Consider the following 23028-nt stretch of genomic DNA (forward strand, 5'->3'; position numbering starts at 1 on the left):
GCCATAAGACACCACCCACAACCAAGCTTCCGGGCCTAGGAGACCGGCTCGGCCCTTTCCGCGATGGGAGAGAGTAAACAAAAACAACAAAAAGTCTCTGACAGAGTTAAGAATCATCTGTAAGAGCCAATCACTGCTTCCATTAATTATCTACTCTGTACTAGTTATATTCACAGAAAGTAGGAACTCACTGGCAAGCATTACTTATCTGTATAGTAATGCTGTCTATGAGGGAACCAACATTCGTCGAGTCAGGAGTTGTCCCAAGGAATCGTCTTATCACAACGAGGTCATCCTCTCCAGTATCCCCCAACCAGTCATAGACTCTTATAGATGCCACAGCCAACAGGCTGGTCTTACCAAAGCCCGAGTCACCGTACATGATGATGGGAAAGGTAGACCTGCTCAACAATGCAATAGGACTACTATTTCTATTGTATGTAATAAGCTCAATATGTATGCACAGGTAAACACTACTAACATTATTATAACTAGTCCGCTGGAAGTTCTGTGCGCCATGAGAGATTGTCAGGTGTAATAACTATGTGTACAACTATTCTTCTATTAGATAGAAGGTTTCGTTGCGAAGTTGGCAGTGGGTTTGGCTGCAAAACGGAATATCCAAGTTGGATTCCTGAGTAACGAATTTGTTTCCATAATGCTCTTAGCAGACGGACACGGATCTTGTTATAGTAAAGACTTGTAATAACCAATATAAAGATTTTTATTTACTTTCTTATTTGTGTTTTCTAGTCATTCCTATAGACATTTGTTACACGCAAGAGTAGTGTGTTCCTGTCTAATATATGAAAATAACCTCTATTATTGTTGACTGTGTAAAACAATGACAATTCGTGAATAGCTTCACAGGTTAGCAATATCTGTTACAGACAAAACTATTAGCCATAGAAGTATGTCTAAGGTGTATGTTTTGTGTTATTGTTATTATGACTAGTTAATGTTTAATATTATACATAATAGTTAATTAATATTCTTTGAAGAATATATTGTATTTAATTTAATACAGGTGACATCATTTGGCACTAGTACCCTGGTCATCCAGTGTGCCGTGACCTTATTAGAACCTCATTTAACCTTATTAGAAAGGAGATGAGATTATTTAGTATTGGATTGTTACATCTCTTATCTGTCCATCATGCTTGGGTGAATACTGGCATTAACATTCTATTCTGATAATCAATCAGTACAAATGCTCGATGAACAGGTCATAATTTTATTAATCTAACAAATTAAAGTCTGATCAGACCAAACTAGAAGACTCACTCTGAATGGATGTATGTTCTGATGGCAGCCATGATGTCAGCCCTTCCTTGGAAGGTTTTGTGTTTTGCGAGGGCTTGGTGGTCATGCTCCACTATTTCTGTCAGCATGTCGGCGAGTGAGTGTCCTTTTATGGGGTTCTTTTTATCAGCTGCCTGCAATATGACAGAGCAACCAATGAGAAACTTCTAATGTGTGTTTAACCATAAAATAAATTGAAAGTGAGGCAGTAGTATACTAATTGGAGAATAAATTAGTACAAGAGAGAGTGGTACACTAATTGGAGAATAAGTCGGTACAAGAGAGAGTGGTATATTAATTGGAGAATAAGTCAGTATAAGAGAGAGTGGTACACTAATTGGAGAATAAGTCAGTATAAGAGAGAGTGGCATACTAAATGGAGAATAAGCCGGTACAAGAGAGAGTGGTATACTAATTAGAGAATAAGTCAGTACAAGAGAGAGTGGTACACTAATTAGAGAATAAGTCAGTACAAGAGAGAGTGGTATACTAATTGGAGAATAAGTCAGTATAAGAGAGAGTGGTATACTAATTGGAGAATAAGTCAGTATAAGAGAGAGTGGCATACTAAATGGAGAATAAGTCGGTACAAGAGAGAGTGGTATACTAATTGGAGAATAAGTCAGTATAAAAGAGAGTGGTACACTAATTGGAGAATAAGTCAGTACAAGAGAGAGTGGTATACTAATTGGAGAATAAGTCAGTATAAGAGAGAGTGGTATACTAATTGGAGAATAAGTCAGTACAACAGAGAGTGGTATACTAATTGGAGAATAACTCAGTGCAAGAGTGAGTGGTATACTAATTGGAGAATAAGTCAGTATAAGAGAGAGTGGTATACTAATTGGAGAATAAGTCAGTACAAGAGAGAGTGGCATACTAATTGGAGAATAAGTCAGTATAAGAGAGAGTGGTGTAATAATTGGAGAATAAGTCAGTGCAAGAAAGAGTGGTATACTAATTGGAGAATAAGTCAGTACAAGAGAGAGCGGTATACTAATTGGAGAATAAGTCAGTACAAGAGAGAGTGGTATACTAATTGGAGAATAAGTCAGTACAAGAGAGAGTGGTATATTAATTGGAGAATAAGTCAGTATAAGAGAGAATGGTATACTAATTGGAGAATAAGTCAGTATAAGAGAGAGAGGTACACTAATAGGAGAATAAGTCAGTATAAGAGAGAATGGTATACTAATTGGAGAATAAGTCAGTATAAGAGAGAGAGGTATACTAATTGGAGAATAAGCGACTTGCAGAGTAAGATAGCCTTGCCTATAAGATAGCAAATAAACAACATCGAGCAAGCTAATCTATATATACATTATATTTAAATCTCCATGTTTGTTTGTCTGTCATTTGTCTGTCGTTCATCTGTACAGCTATGACGATAGTTTTAGCAATGAAAAATCACCTGTGTACTGAGTTTGAACTGCACAAGAACAGTTCTCTCATGATATGAAGTTTAAAAGTTAGAATGGTAAATGTTGAATAAGTTAAATAAAAATATGTTTCCTACGCAAAAACCTTTTTATTACTCAGGCAACCCCCGGCATTCATCAAGTCTATATATACACCTCAGTGTTTGTTGGTTTGTTTGTTGGTCTGTGGATTTGTCATCTGTTTGTCCAGTTACAGCAATAAAGTTATAGGAAAGAAAAACCCGCTTCACACTAGATTTGAACTCGGAACCACTAGTTCTGCAGACCGGCAAGCTAACCAAAATGCTATGGGGCCACATTACTATACAATGGAATTATGGTGGTCAAACTTATTACACTGGTTAGAATATGCACGCTTGAAGCGCTTGCAAAAATACTACTGGTTACCTTTTTAATCAGCGTTCATGATGGGTAGCGATTATAAGCAAAATTATTCAAAAAACTTTGAAGTGGCTGCCTGGCTTAATGGTTAGTGCACTTATCATCGCATATCAATCTTTTTTCTCAATGCTATTAGCTGGTATCGGACAGCTTGCATGCTACTATCATTGAATATAAACAAAACTTTGCTTCTTCATTTACAGTTTTTACATTGTTTCTTTATTTATTTTAATTAAAACTAATTTTCTTTCTAACTAACTAAACATTTGTTTATTTTAAATTTTTTAAAAAGCCTTATTAGCCTTCAATTTTCAGTTGTATTTGGTTCATTCGAAACTCCAATCCAACAAATGTTAAAGTCAGTCGCTATAAAAACCGTAAAACTTTTCATCTATTCGTCTGAAAAAAATAATCGAATGCCTAACTATAACCACAAGATTCAATGTCCGTGTCTAATCTGTGCTACTCCTTTAGCCCAATGGTGCCGAACGGTTCTAAACTGTTTCACGAGAGAATTACTTTCGAAGTTGTCTGCACCATTTTCAAATAAAACACCTCCTTATGAGAATAACAAGAAAATTAAAGAACTGAGTGTTACAAAAGTAGTCAAAATGTTTTCTTTCAAGTTACAATGAAAACTGTATAAGACCAATGACATAAAAAAAGTTATTGAAGAATTGAGAATTGTATATATGGGAGAATATATGGGTCATGATCACAGAAACCATGGTTAAGTCGGGATTGTAAGATTTGGAGTTATCTACATTAGCAGAAGGAAAAAATTCTTACAGTTATTTTGCAACAAAAAATTTTGATTCTAGCTTAATTACAGCAGATTTTATGGTCAATAAACTGGATGCACGTTTACCATTAGTGTGAAAACATCGTTCTGAGAAAACTGGTGTTAAAGTTTAAGGAACGAAAACCAATGCACAATTTTGTTTACATTTCAAAACGTCATAGCACCCAATATTAAGAAGTTGTGATATTTATCTAGATTTCTGGATTTATACCCAAAAAATAATGATGAATTTAGAAATCTAAACAGATTTTAGCTGGTTGTCAAAGAAATACCTGTATATTTAAAAGAAAATGTATTACTTAATTTTGCAGATATTAAAAACGGCTTGGCAGTACCCCGATATCGGACGCAGCCAAATCATCAACAAAATCTTTAGAAAAATAACAACAGTAACATATTGCACACCATCGGTCTCTATATACTTCAATCTTGGAAATTCGAATAATTATTCTTATAATTAAATCTGATAATAATCCTATAAAATCGAATAATTATTCTTATAATTAAGTATTGTAATAATCTTGTAAGAATTGTTAAGAAAATATCATCGTAATTCCCTTTACTTTCACTGCTTTTGAAATCAGTTGGAATATCAACGTACTCATTATAAGTGTCCAAAATGTCAAAGTTATCTTAAAATCGGCAAAAAAGAAACGATTATATTTATTGGACACCATTTTTCAGTACTTCCTGTTTAGCATAGCAACGGTTTTAGGTTTTCTTAGGGTTAAAGACTTCTATTGGCTTCAGACTTCTGACTGACTTCAGATTCAGAAATATCACTTTTTGATTGGTCCAGATGAACGTGTTACAAAAATCATTATCAATATTATAAATTCAGTTATTGCAACTTCAAAGTCAGTTAACTCAACTTCGTGATGTGCGACTTCACCATGGTTTCTGTGACCGCGACCCATATATAATAAATAAATATATAAAAAATATATAAAAGTAATTATATGTGAGTATATAAAACATCAGAAATAAATTTGTGGCCCGGTGTCCGCCACAACATAACATTAACATAGCAGGTTACTACCATTCAATTTACTAACAAATAAATATCATGACAAGCGACCCTTTTTTACTAATTAAATACAGCGACAAATATTTTGCTTTTGACATCAGTTGAAATACCAAAGTACTCATTACATGTGTCCAAAATGTCAGAGTTACCTTTAAAATCGACCAAAAAAAACTATTATATTTATCGGACGCCATTTTTCAGTACTTCCTGTATAGCATAGCAACGGTTTTAAGTAGGTTTTTTTGATGGTTAAAGACTTCTATTGGCTAAACTGACTTCAGATTCAGAAAGATCACGCTTTGATTGGTCCAGATGCACGTGTAACAAAAATTGTTACCAATATTATAAATTCAGTTGGTGCAACTTCATAGTCGGATAACTCAACTTCGTGATTTGCGACTTAACCATGGTTTTTGTGACCGCGACACATATGCACTAGTCAGCATCTGGTAATAGAATAAGCATGTAAAACTCAAGTGATCTCCGGAGTTCATCTATAAGATTTTGGTGAACTAATATTTTCAGTTGGACAGACAACTCCAATTCCGATGATGAAAATTGCTATAGAAATGCTCTCCATTATGAAGTGTTATAAGTAATGCAAATCAAAACAAAACCCGTTTATAAAAACAGCACATAAAGAATGACTTCTAGCGAAAGGCTACTCACACGTCGAATTATGTTTTTTATTTCTTTCTCAAACTTCTCTCCAAATTCTAACAGATATCCTTTGAGATTTTCCATATTTGCACTTGTCATATCATTCCACTCGACATCAGCAAAGGTAAAAGAGTTCTCTGCTCCAAGGTGTTTCTTTGTTGCCGTGATCAGGTCCTTGATCATCGTACTCGTTTCTCTGTTCTCAACTTTTTCATCTGAAGTACACACTTCATTAAAGCTTTATAATCAGATTGAAACTTAAAAAGACATGTGTAAAAGGTGAGTCAAGCCGATTCCAATGCCCTAAAGCTAGACAGGTTTTGCATATATGGAATGAATATTCATCTCATATTTTCTCTGTACTCCTAAAAGCAGCAGTAAGCAGGTCGAAGCCTTTTCAAGTCTGTTAATGAGATTGAGTTGTGCTGATACAAGTTTCCTCTTAAGGGACTACTAACAGGCTTCCTGTCAATTTAGACTAGTAATAGATTAAGTAATATTCATAAATCATCTGAATACCAATTCAAACGTCTTTTGATCTCCTGATTATTTATGGGAGTAAGTCTGTATTATTAAATCCAACTTTGTCAATGTGTGCGTCTGATAGCTCAACTAAACGTCTGATAGCTCAACTAAACGTCTGATAGCTCAACTAAACGTCTAATAGCTCAAGTAAACATCTAATAGCTGAAGTAAATGTCTTATAGCTCAAGTAAACGTCTGTTATCTCAAGTAAACGTCTGTTATCTCAAGTAAACGTCTGATAGCTCAAGTAAACGTCTGATAGCTCAACTAAACGTCTGATAGCTCAAGTAACCGTCTGATAGCTCAAGTAACCGTCTGATAGCTCAAGTAACCGTCAGATAGCTCAAGTAACCATCTGATAGCTCAAGTAACCGTCTGATAGCTCAACTAAACGTCTAATAGCTCAACTAAACGTCTAATAGCTCAAGTAAACGTCTAATAGCTCGAGCAAACGTCTGATTGCTCAAGTAAACGTCTGATAGCTCAAGTAAACGTCTGATAGCTCAAGTAAACGCCTGATAGCTCAAGTAAACGCCTGATTGCTCAAGTAAACATCTGATAGCTCAAGTAAACATCTGATAGCTCAAGTAAACATCTGATAGCTTAAGTAAACGTCCGATAGCTCAAGTAAACGTCCGCTATCTCAAATAAACGTCCGATAGCTCAAGTAAATGTCTGATAGCTCAAGTAAACGTCCGATAGCTCAAGTAAACGTCCAATAGCTCAAGTAAACGTCTGATAGCTCAAGTAAACGTCTGATTGCTCAAGTAAACGTCTGATAGCTCAAGTAGACATCTGACAGCTCAAGTAAACATCTGATAGCTTAAGTAAACGTCCGATAGCTCAAATAAACGTCCAATAGCTCAAGTAAATGTCCGATAGCTCAAGTAAACGTCCGATAGCTCAAGTAAACGTCTGATAGCTCAAGTAAACGTCCAATAGCTCAAGTAAACGTCTGATGGCTCAAGTAAATGGCTGATAGCTCAAGCAAACGTCTGATAGCTCAAGTAGACGTCCGATAGCTCAAGTAAACATCTGATAGCTCAAGTAAACGTCCGATAGCTCAAGTAAACGTCCGATAGCTCAAGTAAACGTCTGATAGCTCAAGTAAACGTCTGATAGCTCAAGTAAACGTCTGATAGCTCAAGTAAACGTCTGTTAGCTCAAGTAAACGTCTGATAGCTCAATTAAATGTCTGATAGCTCGAGTAAACGTCTGATAGCTCAAGTAAACGTCTGATAGCTCGAGTAAACGTCTGATAGCTCGAGTAAACGTCCGATAGCTCAAGTAAACGTCCGATAGCTCAAGTAAACGTCTGATAGCTCAAGTAAATGTCTGATAGCTCAAGTAAACATCTGATAGCTCAAGTAAACGTCTGATAGCTCAAGTAAACGTCTGATAGCTCAAGTAAATGTCTGTTAGCTCAAGTAAACGTCTGATAGCTTGAGTAAACGTCCGATAGCTCAAGTAAACGTCTGATAGCTCAAGTAAACGTCCAATAGCTCAAGTAAACGTCTGATAGCTCAAGTAAACGTCTGATTGCTCAAGTAAACGTCTGATAGCTCAAGTAGACATCTGACAGCTCAAGTAAACATCCGATAGCTCAAGTAAACGTCCGATAGCTCAAGTAGACATCCAATAGCTTAAGTAAACGTCTGATAGCTCAAGTAAACGTCTGATAGCTCAAGTAAGCATCTGATAGCTCAAGTAAACGTCTGTTAGCTCGAGTAAACATCTGATAGCTTAAGTAAACGTCTGATAGCTCAAGTAAACGTCTGTTAGCTCAAGTAAACGTCTGATAGCTCAAGTAAACGTCTGATAGCTCAAGTAAACATCTGATAGCTCAAGTAAACGTCTGATAGCTCAAGTAAACGTCTGATAGCTCAAGTAAACGTCTGATAGCTCAAGTAAACATCTGATAGCTCAAGTAAACGTCTGATAGCTCAAGTAAACGTCTGATAGCTCAAGTAAACGTCTGATAGCTCTAGTAAACGTCTGATAGCTCAAGTAAACATCTGATAGCTCAAGTAAACGTCTGATAGCTCGAGTAAACGTCTGTTAGCTCAAGTAAACGTCTGTTAGCTCGAGTAAACGTCTGATAGCTCAAGTAAACGTCTGATAGCTCAAGTAAACGTCTGTTAGCTCAAGTAAACGTCTGATAGCTCAAGTAAATGTCCGATAGCTCAAGTAAATGTCCGATCGCTCAAATAAACGTCCGATAGCTTAAGTAAACGTCTGATAGCTCAAGTAAACGTCTGATACCTCAAGTAAACGCTATGCTATAAATTTTCACACTTTTTTGGCTGATTTCATTCAAACATCGCACACATGTGTTCTGCGCCTTCCGGATGAACATACATACATGTATATAAATCTTAAAGTTTGTCATCTGTCATTCAGTTTGCCCAGCTATAGTGATTAGTATTTAGCAATGAAAAATCTGCAACACAGCATATTTAATCTCGAAACCTCCTGTTTACCAGGCGATAACCTAACCCATTAGGCTACCCAGGATGCAATGGATTCACTGGGTGATATGAGTCATATTTGGGTTAAAATACTCATAGCACTCTGCATTACGCGCAGCATCACTAAAGCTTGCTCTCATGGCTCTTATTAGTAAGTTTAGCTATACTAATACTAGCTCACTCAAATTAGCCACTGGCCATGTGCCAGGCTAATAGCAAGTGGCCGACAACTATATTACCTGCAAATGTTTATAAGCTGTTTTTAATACCCGTGTAACACCGGATATCCGGTTAGTACACACATATAACTACCTGAATTACAATACTACTTTCTGTCATATGAATTTTTAAAAGAAAACCCTTTTGACAGCCTGTCAACTCACCACCAACTTGTTCCAACTCGGCAAACCGGTCTGCCTTGTCATCTTGATAATTGATATTGACAAGATTTCTGACAAAGCAGAGAGTGTGGTTCCTGGCCTCCTCTTCAGAGAGAGACAGGACACCCTTGTACACCTCCTCTTCTGTCACTGCAGTATACGACGAATGTGTAATGAGACAAAAATGTCATAAAATTTGTTCTCTCTAAATTAAAAACATAAAACTGTTTTGGCAACAAAAATTTCAAAAACAACAAACGATGAAAAGAGAAAGACCCAATAGCAATGCACGATCAACTCTACATAAAGAATATTTTTATCGCAATCAACTAGTTACTGTAACAATAGCGATAGCACTAGCTACTAACCTGACCAAAAATATTTATTGGCTTGTTTTTCATCCATAAGCTTGTCATCGACAGCCTTCTGTACCCCCTTCCTCAAATATGCATGAAGTTTTGGGCTAATCTCATCACTGAACTGTTTTTCTTGGACAACTGGGCATCTCTCATTCAAAGGCTGTGAATGAAGACAACTACTTGTTTGTTACGTTATACTAACTCCTTCATTACTTATATAGCTTTAAATAGAGGTTATTATTTTAGAAACCCTCCAACCCATCAGTTAGTAACCTTATAAATAACCTTCTGCCATGTCAAGGACTACTTTAAATGAAAACCTGCTAAAAGATTAAAGGGTCATTCACTTCAAATTTTAAGGTTTTATTCCTTGTTTGAGGTGATCTGACTACCAGGATGTTAAGATTGAAACTGTTAAAAACTTGATCACAATTCAAATGCTCAGACAAAAAACGACATCAATCGTCATGCATATTGTTTGTAGGTGATAAATATACAATCTCTTCAGTATCTGATACTTATATTACACAGTATTATGTATGTATACATATATATGGTATGGTATATGGTATATATATATAGGTATACATATATACATTATATCATGTATGCACAGCATTTAGAGGAAAACTAGGAGACTAACTCTAACCAACCTAATTTTAATCATTTGAAACATCTATAGCAAAGTATCTAAGGCTACTATTTGGAGTTTCATTCTAACAATCATTAGCAAATACAAATTAAAATATATATCAATAGAGAACCGTAAAACTGTAACTTAATGGTGATGTCATAACGAGAGTTACAAACAGGAAGTGCAACTATTGACATTATTATTGGACAAGTATTTGTCTTCAAAGGGTTTTAACTGGGATCAAGTTTTGTTGATTTTAATCTTGAAACATCCTGGCAGTCGGATCACTTTGAACATCAAACAAAATCTCAAACGATAGAAAAAATCTAAACTCTCTTGTAAAACATTTTAAAATTTGATGCGAGTGACCCTCCAAGTCAAATCTTGGTCATGTGACTCTCAGGCTAAATATCCCTCTCAATTCAGAGAGTAATTTGTATTCCAATTGGTAACCATGAAAAATTAGCTTCATGTCTTACCGTAAGTATCATAGTTGCAGGTATTCCGTTGTCATCCCGCTGGTACCAGTTCTTAAGGAGATCAAGTTCTTCTCCCCCAAGGCTTTCTAAAGCGCTTACAATGATCTCCCAGTCATGAAGACTTATCTCAGACTGGAGAGGTCGATTCCCATACCTCTGACCAAGCAGGCACTGTTACAGTAGCCAAATAAAATCATGTTAGCGAACCAAACATCGGATGTTGCAGAGAAATGCACAAACTTGTCTCTCAGCACAATCAACCATGTTAGTGCATACACATTCTGTGTATATACAGAAGCTGCACAGATAGTAAAATAATAGATAATAATCTCTACTATAATAACAGCGGTGTATCCATCTGCTTCTCCGAAGCAACATTAAGAGAGAAAAAGTCTAAAACCACACTAAAAGCCTCATTCACTAAATTTTCATGCTTCAAATAGGTTCGGAGTTGCTTCCCCTCTGAATCATAGAAACAGTGAAATCCAAATGCATTTGACGCCATTTTACTTTGCTAAACTTGTGCGAAGGCATCCACTGTGAGTGAACTATTAGACATCATTTACATCATTGTGAGACTGCTATTCTACTAGCTCTCCCCAATGGAGGTAGAAAAATTTTAGCATTGCGATCAGGCATCCTGGCTTGGTGCAACAATTTTTCTACTTACTAGAAAACCTGAACCAGAAATTACCATGACTCAAAATTGAGCCTACCTATTTTAACAAGTTTCATTTTGGGTGACGCATCATGAATCTTGGAAAATCTGCATTATATAATTCAACTCCAAATCATTGAAATGATAGGGTGCAAATTCGTCGGCAGCGGGCAGCTCCGAATCCATTCGGAGCATGGAAACAGTGTTTATGAAATGAGATGGAATAATGATAGAATTGCTTCAAATCTAGGCAGCGATGCTAAGGGAATAAAACTTATAACATCGCAATCATCTCTTTAACACCAACAGCCTGAGAACCAACTAGCTGTCTTCTGCTGACATAAATTAATCCTACTGAGATACGAAGTGGAAGCAGTTTTATGCAGTTGATTTCGTGATGAGGGGAACCATGGCTAATTTACTATAATTAATATAAAGCTTTAGCAAGCTTAGTCCATAGCCTTAGCTTTTCATAGGGGTTTAGTGTATAGCCTTAGCTCTTCATAGGGGTGTCACAATTATTTTCTGTTACATCATTTTGGTTAGAATTTTACAAACTTTTTAAACGCATCACTAAGAATGAATCCCTAACTTTTAAATATTACATTCTTAATCTTCAGAAATTTATAATATATATAATATATATATATTATATTGCATATATTTAATACATGTGATATATAGAATATATATTATATTCTATATATTTAATTTATGTGATATATATAATATATATACTATATTGTATATATTTAATTTATGTGATATATATAATACTTATATTGTATTGTATATATTTAATACATGTGATATATAGAATATATATATTATATTGTACATATCTAATACATGTGATATATATGATATATATCATATATTTAAAGGCTGACTTGCAACAAAATTCACATTACAGTTATTTGGTATCAAAAGATTCACTATGCCTTACTCTGTTGTGTTGTAGGTGCCAAATATGTGGAAATGTGATTACAAGCTCTTAAAAGCTCTAAAATGAACAGTTAATCATCGCCATCAAGAGACCGCAGTAGTTTGGAATCAGTTTATTTCTCTTATTCACATTACGTTATTTGATATCAAATAATGTAATGTAATGTGAATTTTGTTGCAAGTCAACCTTTAATATAATCTATATTAACAAATCACACTTTGTATATATATACAAAGTGTACACATATACAAGTATACACATACAGACAAACTTTAAGATTTATATATATATCATATATATATATATATATATATATATATATATATATATATATATATATATATATATATATATATATATATATATATATATATATATATCATATATATATATATATATCATATATATATATATATATATATAAATATATATATATATAGATTATATATATATATATATATACATATATATATATGATATATATATATATATATATCATATATATATATAACTACAGACTAATGTTTCCATTAGTCTGTGGAAACATTAGTCTGTTGTAGCGTTTCCTATGGCAACATTAGTCTGTTGTAGCGTAGTCTGTGGCAACATTTCCACACAGCATTTTCACAGAATAAAGTAGAAACGCTATTTCTGACCCAATATTGCCAAATATCACTCGCATATGCTCTGTGATTTCCACCAGGTCATTAAAAGTATTTAATTTTAAAACTTCTGGTTTTTGAGAACCAGCTCCTTAAACATCCACCTGCTATCGGATTAAACATGAAAGAAATCTCAGGCATCACCACGATCACTGCTAGTATATAATATAATACTTCAGGTAATGCATCACATCAAATAACTGACTATATACAGGTTCAATAGGTTCAGGTTATATAGGTTCAACCATTTCACATGACTTGACAATTCTTTAAAAAAACATTACAGAACTTTTTGTCCTTTTTCTGACTCTCCTTGTGCTGCATTGAAAAAACAGGCAGACTTGGATCTACACAATTATGTAAAAATTCACCACTTCTGTTCACCTGAGCTCTATTTGCAACTCACCACAAAGTTTGGTCCAAGGGACAACTCCTGGCATGATCTGAGTTCATCCATGCAAGTCTTAGATCCAGAGTGGTCTTGTCGAGCTTCATCCCGCACCCCCCACCTCATGTCAACAACCTGGTAAAAAACATTTATAAAAATATGAAAGGGTAGTAATAAAACGTTTAATCCTTAGCGATCTCTACTACAATACAAGTTCTGTCTGTTTGTCCAAAGTCACGGTTGCAGGTTAGAAAAAAGATTGCATCATTCAGGATTCGAACTCACGACCTTCTGCTTAGCACGGGGCATGACACCATTTGGATTAATTGTTCACACTTCCTTATTTGAGAATAGTTGTTCACATGCTTATTCTCTGTGCTTTATGGACTCATCTGACAGTCTCTCATAATACAGTAAACTGCCAAAGGATAAGGTAACTATAAACTGTGCTGACTTACCCACAGAAAATCTTCAACACATGATTCAACACTGATGAGTCAATCATCATGTAATCAGATACTGTAGTTAAAAAAAAAACAAACAAAGTATTATTTAGTCGAGCACAAATTAATTACATCTGCAAAAATATATGTACACAAATTTTATTAAATCGTGAAGAGTCAAAGAAACTGAGAAGCAAGATATTTTAGCAATCACCATATAGAGTGGACAACTCCTAAATCACATGCTTAACATGGCACTAAGCAGTAGTACATGTAATACATATTACAAATTATCTAACTCTGTGACACTGTATACTGAGGTATAAGTTGGAGACTATATCTTATCTCAATTTACTGATATCTTGGTATTCCATTTGACCAATGGAAAGAGAGGGAGCTCTGACTGACACCCGAGTCTAAATGATGTACTAATCACAAGTGGAATGGCTAGCTCTGGCAGGATACTTTAGTCAAATGAACTTATATACAAATATTAACCTTACAAAGCAAACTATAGCTGAACTGACCAGAAATACTGAAGATGTTTTAGCAAAAAAGTTTCATTCATATAACCTTCATGTTAGATTCTCATCTAAAAGCTCAACAAGTGAAACAGTGATACCTGAAACTCAAGGCTGTATTCATTCTGACAGAAGCGGTGGAGACGGGGATAGATCTCAGTGAGGAGATAGTTTCTCTCAACATACATATCTGAAGTAATAAACAGATAGCCTTGGAGTCATTGAGTGTCTAATAAATATGGAGCAGGGGCAAGGAAATGCTTAGTTGAGAAAAAGCAAAGTCTGTTCGACATATTAATTGTAAGATAAGATAGCAAATGATTAACAGACTCAAATACTTGAGAAATACTGGAACTGTCAACTGATTATAAGCAATGGCACTAGTTACTCTCACTACCAGGATAGTTTATAGGATGGTGGAAAGTTTGTTAGACAGCTGCAGACAAAGTACTACAAACAGAGTTATAAACTAGACTGAGTTTTTGACAGTAGTCGATGTGTTATATAATTGAGTGGACACAGTGTTACGTAGGAAACAGAGTGATAGACAATATAGAAAACGTTAAACACTAAACAGAGTGTTGGACAGTAGAGAGAGTGTTAGATATTAGACGAGGTTTTAGATAGTAGAGAATGTGTTAGACAGTAGACAGAATGTTGAGAAGTAGACAGTTTTATACAGTAGAGAGTTTTAGACACTAGACAGAGTGTTGAACAGCAGGCAGAGTGATAGACACTAGATAGAGTGATAGATAGTAGACAGAGTGATAGACAGTAGACTGAGTGATAGACAATAGACAGAGTGATAGACAGTAGACAGAGTGATATACAATAGACAGAGTGATTTACAGTAGACAGAGTGATAGACAGTAGACAGAGTGATAGACAATAGACAGAGTGATAAACAGTAAACTGAGTGATAGACAGTAGATTGAGTGATAGACAATAGACAGAGTGATAGACAATAGACAGAGTGATAGACAGTAGACTGAGTGATTTACAGTAGACAGAGTGATAGACAATAGACAGAGTGATAGACAGTAGACAGAGTGCTAAACAGTAGACAGAGTCATATACAATAGACAGAGCGATAGACAGTAGACAGAGTGATATACAATAGACAGAGTGATAAACAGTAGACAGAGTGATAGAAAGTAGACAGAGTGATAGACAATAGACAGAGTGATAGACAGTAGACTGAGTGATAGACAGTAGACTGAGTGATAGACAATAGACAGAGTGATAGACAATAGACAGAGTGATAGACAGTAGACAGAGTGCTAAACAGTAGACAGAGTCATATACAATAGACAGCGCGATAGACAGTAGACAGAGTGATATACAATAAACAGAGTGATTTCCAGTAGACAGAGTGATAGACAGTAGACTGAGTGATAGACAATAGACAGAGTGATAGACAATAGACTGAGTGATAGACAGTAGACTGAGTGATAGACAATAGACAGAGTGATAGACAATAGACAGAGTGATAGACAGTAGACAGAGTGCTAAACAGTAGACAGAGTCATATACAATAGACAGCGCGATAGACAATAGACAGAGTGATTTACAGTAGACAGAGTGATAGACATTAGACAGAGTGATGGACAGTAGACAAAGTGATATACAGTAGACTGAGTGATATACAATAGACAGAGCGATAGACAGTAGACAGAGTGATAGACAGTAGACAGAGTCATATACAATAGACAGAGCGATAGACAGTAGACAGAGTGGTATACAATAGACAGAGTGATTTACAGTAGACAGAGTGATAGACAGTAGACAGAGTGATAGACAATAGACAGAGTGATAGACAGTAGACTGAGTGATAGACAGTAGACTAAGTGATAGACAATATACAGAGTGATAGACAGTAGACAGAGTGCTAAACAGTAGACAGAGTCATATACAATAGACAGAGCGATAGACAGTAGACAGAGTGATATACAATAGACAGAGTGATAAACAGTAGACAGAGTGATAGAAAGTAGACAGAGTGATAGACAATAGACAGAGTGATAGACAGTAGACTGAGTGATAGACAATAGACAGAGTGATAGACAATAGACAAAGTGATAGACAGTAGACAGAGTGCTAAACAGTAGACAGAGTCATATACAATAGACAGCGCGATAGACAGTAGACTGAGTGATAAACAGTAGACAGAGTGATAGACAGTAGACAGAGTGATAGACAGTAGACAGAGTGATAGACAGTAGACAGAGTGATAGACAGTAGACTGAGTGATTTACAGTAGACAGAGTGATAGACAATAGACAGAGTGATAGACAGTAGACAGAGTAATAGACAGTAGACTGAGTGATATACAGTAGACAGAGTGATAGACAGAGTGATAGACAATAGACAGAGTGATAGACAGTAGACAGAGTGATATACAACAGACAGAGTGATAGACAATAGACAGAGTAATAGACAGTAGACTGAGTGATATACAGTAGACAGAGTGATAGACAGTAGACAGAGTGATAGACAGTAGACAGAGTAATAGACAGTAGACAGAGTGATAGACAGTAGACTGAGTGATAGAAAATGGACAGCCTTCATGAGCTTGAACTAACCTGAGAATGTGGAGCTAAGGAAAATTTTAACCACTTTATTATCAGGTGGTGGTAGGTACTTGAGCCGCCCGCTAAATACATAACGAGGAAGTTCCTGATCTGTAGGCTTCCACTCTGGCGCTGGTGTACGTTCTGCCCAAATGGTTGACTCTACCTCTATGGGATCTGTAAAGGTTGATCGCTATAACAGCAGCTTATAAACAGAGGCAAACTTAGCCTGTCCTGACAAACTGTTGTTTTTGCGGAGTTGTCCCCCGTCGAGTGGGTGAGCAACAACAGCTTGTCACAAGACGTACTGCACTTGATGCATCAGCTGCACTTATAGGAAGTTGTTCTCTTCTGTCTACGTGGCTTGGCTGCGATGTTATGTCGGTCGCTCCATTGGTAATCATAACGGATTTGGTGCAAAAATTTATGTAGAAAAAAATAAGATTACAACGTTTAACCAAAGACCAGTTTCTGTGGTAAACTTTAGTAGAACTTAAGAATAAAATAAATTGAAAATAAAATCAATAAGAACAAATAAAACTCACTGTCACAAAAATAGAAATAAAACTGACTGAGCGCACAAATAACAACATGTTTAGTCGCTGTTTTTGCCTAAGTTCTCAAATTCTACTGAAGTTTACCACAGAGACTGGTCTTTGGTTAAACGTTGTAATCTTATTTTTTTCTACATAAATTTTTGCACGAAATCTATTATGATTACCAATGGAGCAACCGACATAACATCGCAGCCAAGCCGCATAGACGGAAGAGAACAACTCCCTATAAGTGCAGCTGATGCATCAGGTGCAGTACGTTTTGTGACAAGCTGTTGTTGCTCGTCCGCTCGACGGGGGACAACTCCGCAGAAACAACAGTTTGTCAAGACAGGCTAAGGCAAAATACCAATCATAAACTTAGACTGTGAAACACATTACATGCAGTTATCATGGTATTGTATGACAAAAGTTGTCAGCACTGTGGTGGAAGCCAGCCGAGCGATAGCCAAGACTGACCCAACGGACACGCCCTCCAAGTACGTCAGCCAACCAGATATGAAGCAGCTTAGAGAGACAGGAGAGGGCAAGGCCTATCATAAGACAGTATGTGTATATAAAGGTGCAGACCTCCCATGATGGAGGCATAGTATGAGATGCCTGTCACATGTTCACTCATGTAATATTCTGTACAAACACATTTTTGTAAAAAGATATTATAAAGCTATGACCACTTGTTACTGCAAAACTGCAGAGTTGATAGCAATAAGCAGTGTCTAGATTCCAACAAGGCCGAGTCGCAAACTAGCTCAAATATAGACTTCCTTTACAGTTTCACAAATTCTCATAACAAAGAGTTTTGTTAGTCTTAACAAACTGCAGGTAAACAAAGTACTTATAATACTGAAACATAGTGAGAGATTTCATTTCTGGTTACGGCAAACTCATTACGTCTACCTTGAGTCGTTATGGTGTAAGTGCTTTAACGAAACTCGTGTCAAACGTTCTTAACACTACAGACAGATTAGCAACAGTTTAGCATGCATGTGAAGCAAACATAAAATTGAGTACAGTAGATGCTCCCATAACATAAATAATCTATTCCGAGAACATTTACGTTATAACAATTTTATGTTCTACAAACAATACAATACAATACATGTAAATTGCCCAATCTTTGCCTAATCTACATGTAATGCCAAGATCTTCCCAAACTCACTCGTCTGGCCATTCAAGAAGGAAGAAAAAGTAAGCATAGCTTTTTAATTTTATGACTGTAATTTACACGGAACACACAATTGTTCCAACTAGTAATCAAAGCAATAAACATCCCATACGTAAACTTATTATGTCGGTGTTATTATTGAATACATGAACACCTACTAGACAAGTGATTTCAATATCGTTAGGTCAAGATAAAAAAATGCAATGGAAAAGCTAAAATGAAGCGATTATGCCTACTGAGTAGTTTCAATATTTTGCAATTAGATTTAGAGTGTTGTACACACTCATAGGGAAACCATTCTTTATAGTCCAACTCCCTACCATGATTCGCGTCAGTCAAGTGAGACATTACAATCTGAATGAGTGAAATTTATTTCTGACAGTGCACTCTCAGTTCTAAGTGTGAATGGCAGCTAAAGTGAACCAGGCTTAAGCACCAGGCCAAATAAAATTAAAAGTTTTGATTGGTTTATCAGCACTTTAAAATGAAGCTTACAGTTTATACTAGCCTCCATGCTGCCTAATTGTTTGCACTCAGTATTTCCTTAGCTCTCTCATTGACAAATAAATTATATTAGTTGGCTGACCTCTCTGACCATAATCTTTGTAACTTTAGGTGTTTCTTATAAACTCACTCAAACTACCAAACATCAGATCATTTCCTGAATTTGCACCTATGTATGAAGGGTAGACATGACCTTGCCTTCAGTTTCAGTTTTCCAACTTGTATTACAAAATAGTGGTTAACAAAGCTATTGAAATAATGTTTCTCGATTAAAGGAAGACATTATAAAGCTTGGAATAGGGAGAAGTAAATGTCTTAGTTTAAGTATCCCAGATATTTCATAAACAGAAAGACAGCAATAGTGTTTTACTTTCAATTTATGCATTGTCATGTTATCAATGGTGGTGACATATATTTCTCCATCTTACCATACCGGCAGCAGACAAGGGTAGCCCTCTTACATAAATCTATACTAAAACTTGTGTACTGCCGATTATGTATTCCAGCTCAGCACATTTCCATCAATCATATTACAAAATATTTTAATGTATTGCCTTGTGTTACAGGTTTCAAAATACTGAGTAAACTATGCTAAGAATACTTGAATTTGTCCTTCCACATACTGTAAATGACAAACATCGTCTTCTACTCCGTAACACCAACATACTACATCTACCATCGTATGTTTCAGTTTATCAACTTTCTGCTACTACAACCTTCAATTCACTATCCTGACTCATCCGCAATGCTGTTAGATTATCAACTTTTAAAACACTTTTTGTTCCACACATTCAATAAATCTTGATTTCTGTCTCTTCATGTTTGTTTTGACATGCAAGGAGAAACATCATTTTGTTGATGATCAGTAGAGCCAATAAAAAGCTGTACATACACACGGCTACCAAGAAATAGCAGGGGAACCAAAGTTAGCGAGCGGGGAGCTGTAGAGAAAAGACAGCTCAATGTATAGAGCAAGCAGTAATATTAACAAGACATGACCTCAGCATTGTCTATTAACTTCCATTTTGTTGTGCTGCTTGCACTTTCTAAAACCCTTAAACCTTTTGGCATATTGCCCATAGCCTGTGGTCAGAATTATGTCATGCATAGTGACAGATTATTTGTAGCCCACCATTGTCAAGCTTCTTTTCTTTGGTTTCTCCTTTCTTTTTCTCGGTGAGACTAGAATCCTTGCCTTCTGAAATTGATGTTGAAAATACAGTTTCTTCTGTATCTTCAGCCTGTATCATCTTTGCAGTTTTGTCAAGCAAAACTTTCAAATTCAATCTGAAGAGCAGAGAACAGCAAACAGCATTATGAAAAGATATATCGAATATACTCACAAATCGTTATAATTATCTGCTCCAGTTGTCATTCACACCAGTTTGAGTTGACATGCACCCAATGATAAGTAACAGCCATGTCATGGTAAGTTGTTGGGTTCATCAGTATATGACCGCTGTCTATCAAACCAACCAAGTGGTAATGAAAAGAAAAATTCAGATTATCTAGAATATATTTTGAGATGATTCAGAGGGTTGTTTTTCTACTTGATCCACTCCTGGGTGAACTTAGCAGTGTAGTTTCACTTTGAGCTTTCCACGCTTTCGGTTTATGTAGGATTAGAAAAATTTGGTCAGTTGATTTGTGCATGATACGTTCTTAATTCAATTCTGAAGTTACTATTGGACTCTTAGCTCTTGAGATATCACCAAAATAACGAAGGCACTTCTAAACTACCGAGAAAAGAAAAATGGCTGCTGACAGAACATCAGTGTCTAATGACACACTGATTGACATTCTTGGTAATATAGGATCAGGAATAGACAAAGCTAGAAAGGTTCTTCTCAGCAATAAGAGTTTTACACCAAAACTGTTTGTCTATTATTCATAACAAGTATACACACTCTATCAGACTCAGTTTACATCAAAGGTGATATAGGCTTGCCACCTGTGATAGTACAACCACAGGTTATACTATCTTGATTTATTTCTTAAAATTTTAGATTAGGAACTAAAATAAATACCTTCAAAAAAACTTTGTACCATCCACTAGTAAAGTGGTCCAGAACCCCTGATCTGCAAACAGGTTTGGGGTTAGATTCCCAAAAAGCTTAAATTGCAGCAAACATTAAATTGCTCTCCACAAAAGGTAATAAAAGAATGACCTTTCGATAACATAGTGTTTTAATATATTCAGAATGTGTCTGTTCGTCATTATGATTCAAGCCTTGTATGTTCTATTCTCAACAGGGGGGTGTTATTGTTCCAGCAGACGCTATCCATCAAAACTTTGAATCCGACGATACTGGTACCTCTCGATACTGGTACAAATGTAAAAATGAGATATCGGACTGTCTTTGTCTGGTACTTTGTCTGACCGAATGGAGAGAGAATGTAGAGGATATTCCTACTCGAGATAATACCACTGTCCATGTGAAAAGTACTAGCCTTTACTGATTCAGCAATTGAACCTTACGAAGAATCGAAAGTAGAAGGGTAACGGCACATTTGAAATTGGAAATAGAAACATCACATTCAAAAATTACAAATTAAAAAAATAGGTAATGGTAGAAAAAAATTAGTTTTTAAACAATTTTAAAAAATCACGAATGTAAAGTCCTGTCATGTACACTTTTGATTAGTTAATAATCAAAAGTGCACATTTAGCATGTGCAAACGGTATATGATAGATGATACATGTAAGAGTGTTAGAACGCCAAGGACTGTATAGCTCAGTGATTATATGTGTGGTTTGAAAACCTGCGGTAGTGATCTTCATGAGTTCCAATCCAGCACGCAGCAGGCTTTTCATTCTAAGATTTTAATAGCTATAGATGGACAGGCAGACATCTGAATAGACAATGGCAAACTTTGAAATTTATGTATAGGTATTTGAAAATTCATATTCACCTCTTATACTCGAATGGTGTGGTTCATTACACAAAATAGATTGATTTGTTCAAGTCCTGTCATGCTAGTGCAACTGTAAATAGTTATTGAACAGCTTTTGTCGTGAAATTTAAGCCTTGTAATAAGCTTCTACATGACAGTATTTATTACCAACACTATTTCAACATCATTATGCCAAATTGTTCATAAATTTAAAAGGATCATTCTTAAAACCTGTATTGGACTTTTGCTTGGCTATGTGCTTTCTTTACAAAAACGTACAGCTATATTCCAACATCCTCTTAAAGCATGGAAATTAAATGTATCTTAATCACGCCTATGCTCGTTCACGCATTACAAATTAAAGATTTCCTGATGCAAAATGGATATTCACTTTTATCATAATTGTTTACGACTGCTGTGGCCTACAATGTCTGACCTGCTAACAATGAGTTAGGGTTCAATTCCCAAGAAGGCCACTGGTGGTGACAGAAATAGCATTCAACCTTAAATTGTTTTCTGCAACTGAGCATGTCTACAGTCATTGAGGTTCCCTTAATACTGACTGGACTCAGACATGTCCAGCCAAAACCACAGGGCTATAGTCGATGCAAAATTACTCTTAAAAACAAGCACAGCATTTACCTGCCATATGCTAAGCATACAGCACATTCAATCCTTGAGAATTGCTCACATAGTTTATCACTAAATTATAAACTTTAAAATATCAATGTTCTCATAGCTTATAAACTCTTCCAAAATAGGTATACACTCTGACTGCTGCTATGGTCTGGAAGGTTAGGAAATCATCAGAGAAGCGGTTATTGTGCTTAATAAAAACTTCTTTAGGCATTGCACGCTAACTTCGTAATATACCCTTGATCTTTATAGACTTTTTTTCAAATGAAACCATTGATCAGGAGCTAATGCAACATAGAGATGCTTCTTTATTTCTTTAAACAAACTTAATGAAACTCTTCTATTCTAAAATAAATTGATACAAATTTGATTATAAACTGAAATTAGATTTTCAGTTTAATTGCAAAACAGAAAAGTATGAAAACCTTTTTGAATGAATACTCAAGCTGTGTCAAATGATAAATTAACTTTTATATGCCAAAATACTTTAAAATAAACTTTTATATTACCAAAATAATTTACCGGGTAAAACGAGATTACAAAGAAAATTAAAGGTTCATCTTTAATACGAAGTCAACTTAAAAAATAGTTTGGGCTCGGCAAAACCAGATATTTCGCAATCTAATAAAC

The 23028-nt window shown here is 35.6% G+C and overlaps 1 protein-coding gene across 1 annotated transcript; it reads right to left on the reverse strand.

Moving 5' to 3' along the window:
• Window positions 1–187: 187 nt before the first annotated feature.
• LOC137407926 (NACHT and WD repeat domain-containing protein 2-like) lies at window positions 188–20117 on the reverse strand. Its single transcript, XM_068094311.1, has 10 exons — window positions 20000–20117; window positions 16657–16821; window positions 14176–14264; window positions 13129–13245; window positions 10457–10627; window positions 9353–9503; window positions 8991–9134; window positions 5621–5826; window positions 1285–1436; window positions 188–401 (listed from the first exon to the last, which is right to left on the reverse strand). The coding sequence occupies exons 1-10, from the start codon at window positions 20115–20117 to the stop codon at window positions 188–190; spliced, it is 1527 nt and encodes a 508-aa protein (XP_067950412.1).
• Between the last annotated feature and the right edge of the window lie 2911 nt (window positions 20118–23028).

Source organism: Watersipora subatra, chromosome 11 (assembly GCF_963576615.1).
Source record: "Watersipora subatra chromosome 11, tzWatSuba1.1, whole genome shotgun sequence".
Lineage (NCBI taxonomy): Eukaryota > Metazoa > Bryozoa > Gymnolaemata > Cheilostomatida > Watersiporidae > Watersipora > Watersipora subatra.

Excerpts from the sequence above, each read along its gene's own strand:
- LOC137407926 (XM_068094311.1), bottom strand. The coding sequence starts at position 20,117 with ATGATACAGGCTGAAGATACAGAAGAAACTGTATTTTCAACATCAATT. Across the intron at positions 10,628-13,128 it reads CCCTTGGACCAAACTTTGTG|TGCCTGCTTGGTCAGAGGTA; the intron begins GTGAGTTGCAAA and ends CTACTGTAACAG. Across the intron at positions 5,827-8,990 it reads TGCCGAGTTGGAACAAGTTG|ATGAAAAAGTTGAGAACAGA; the intron begins GTGGTGAGTTGA and ends TGTGTACTTCAG.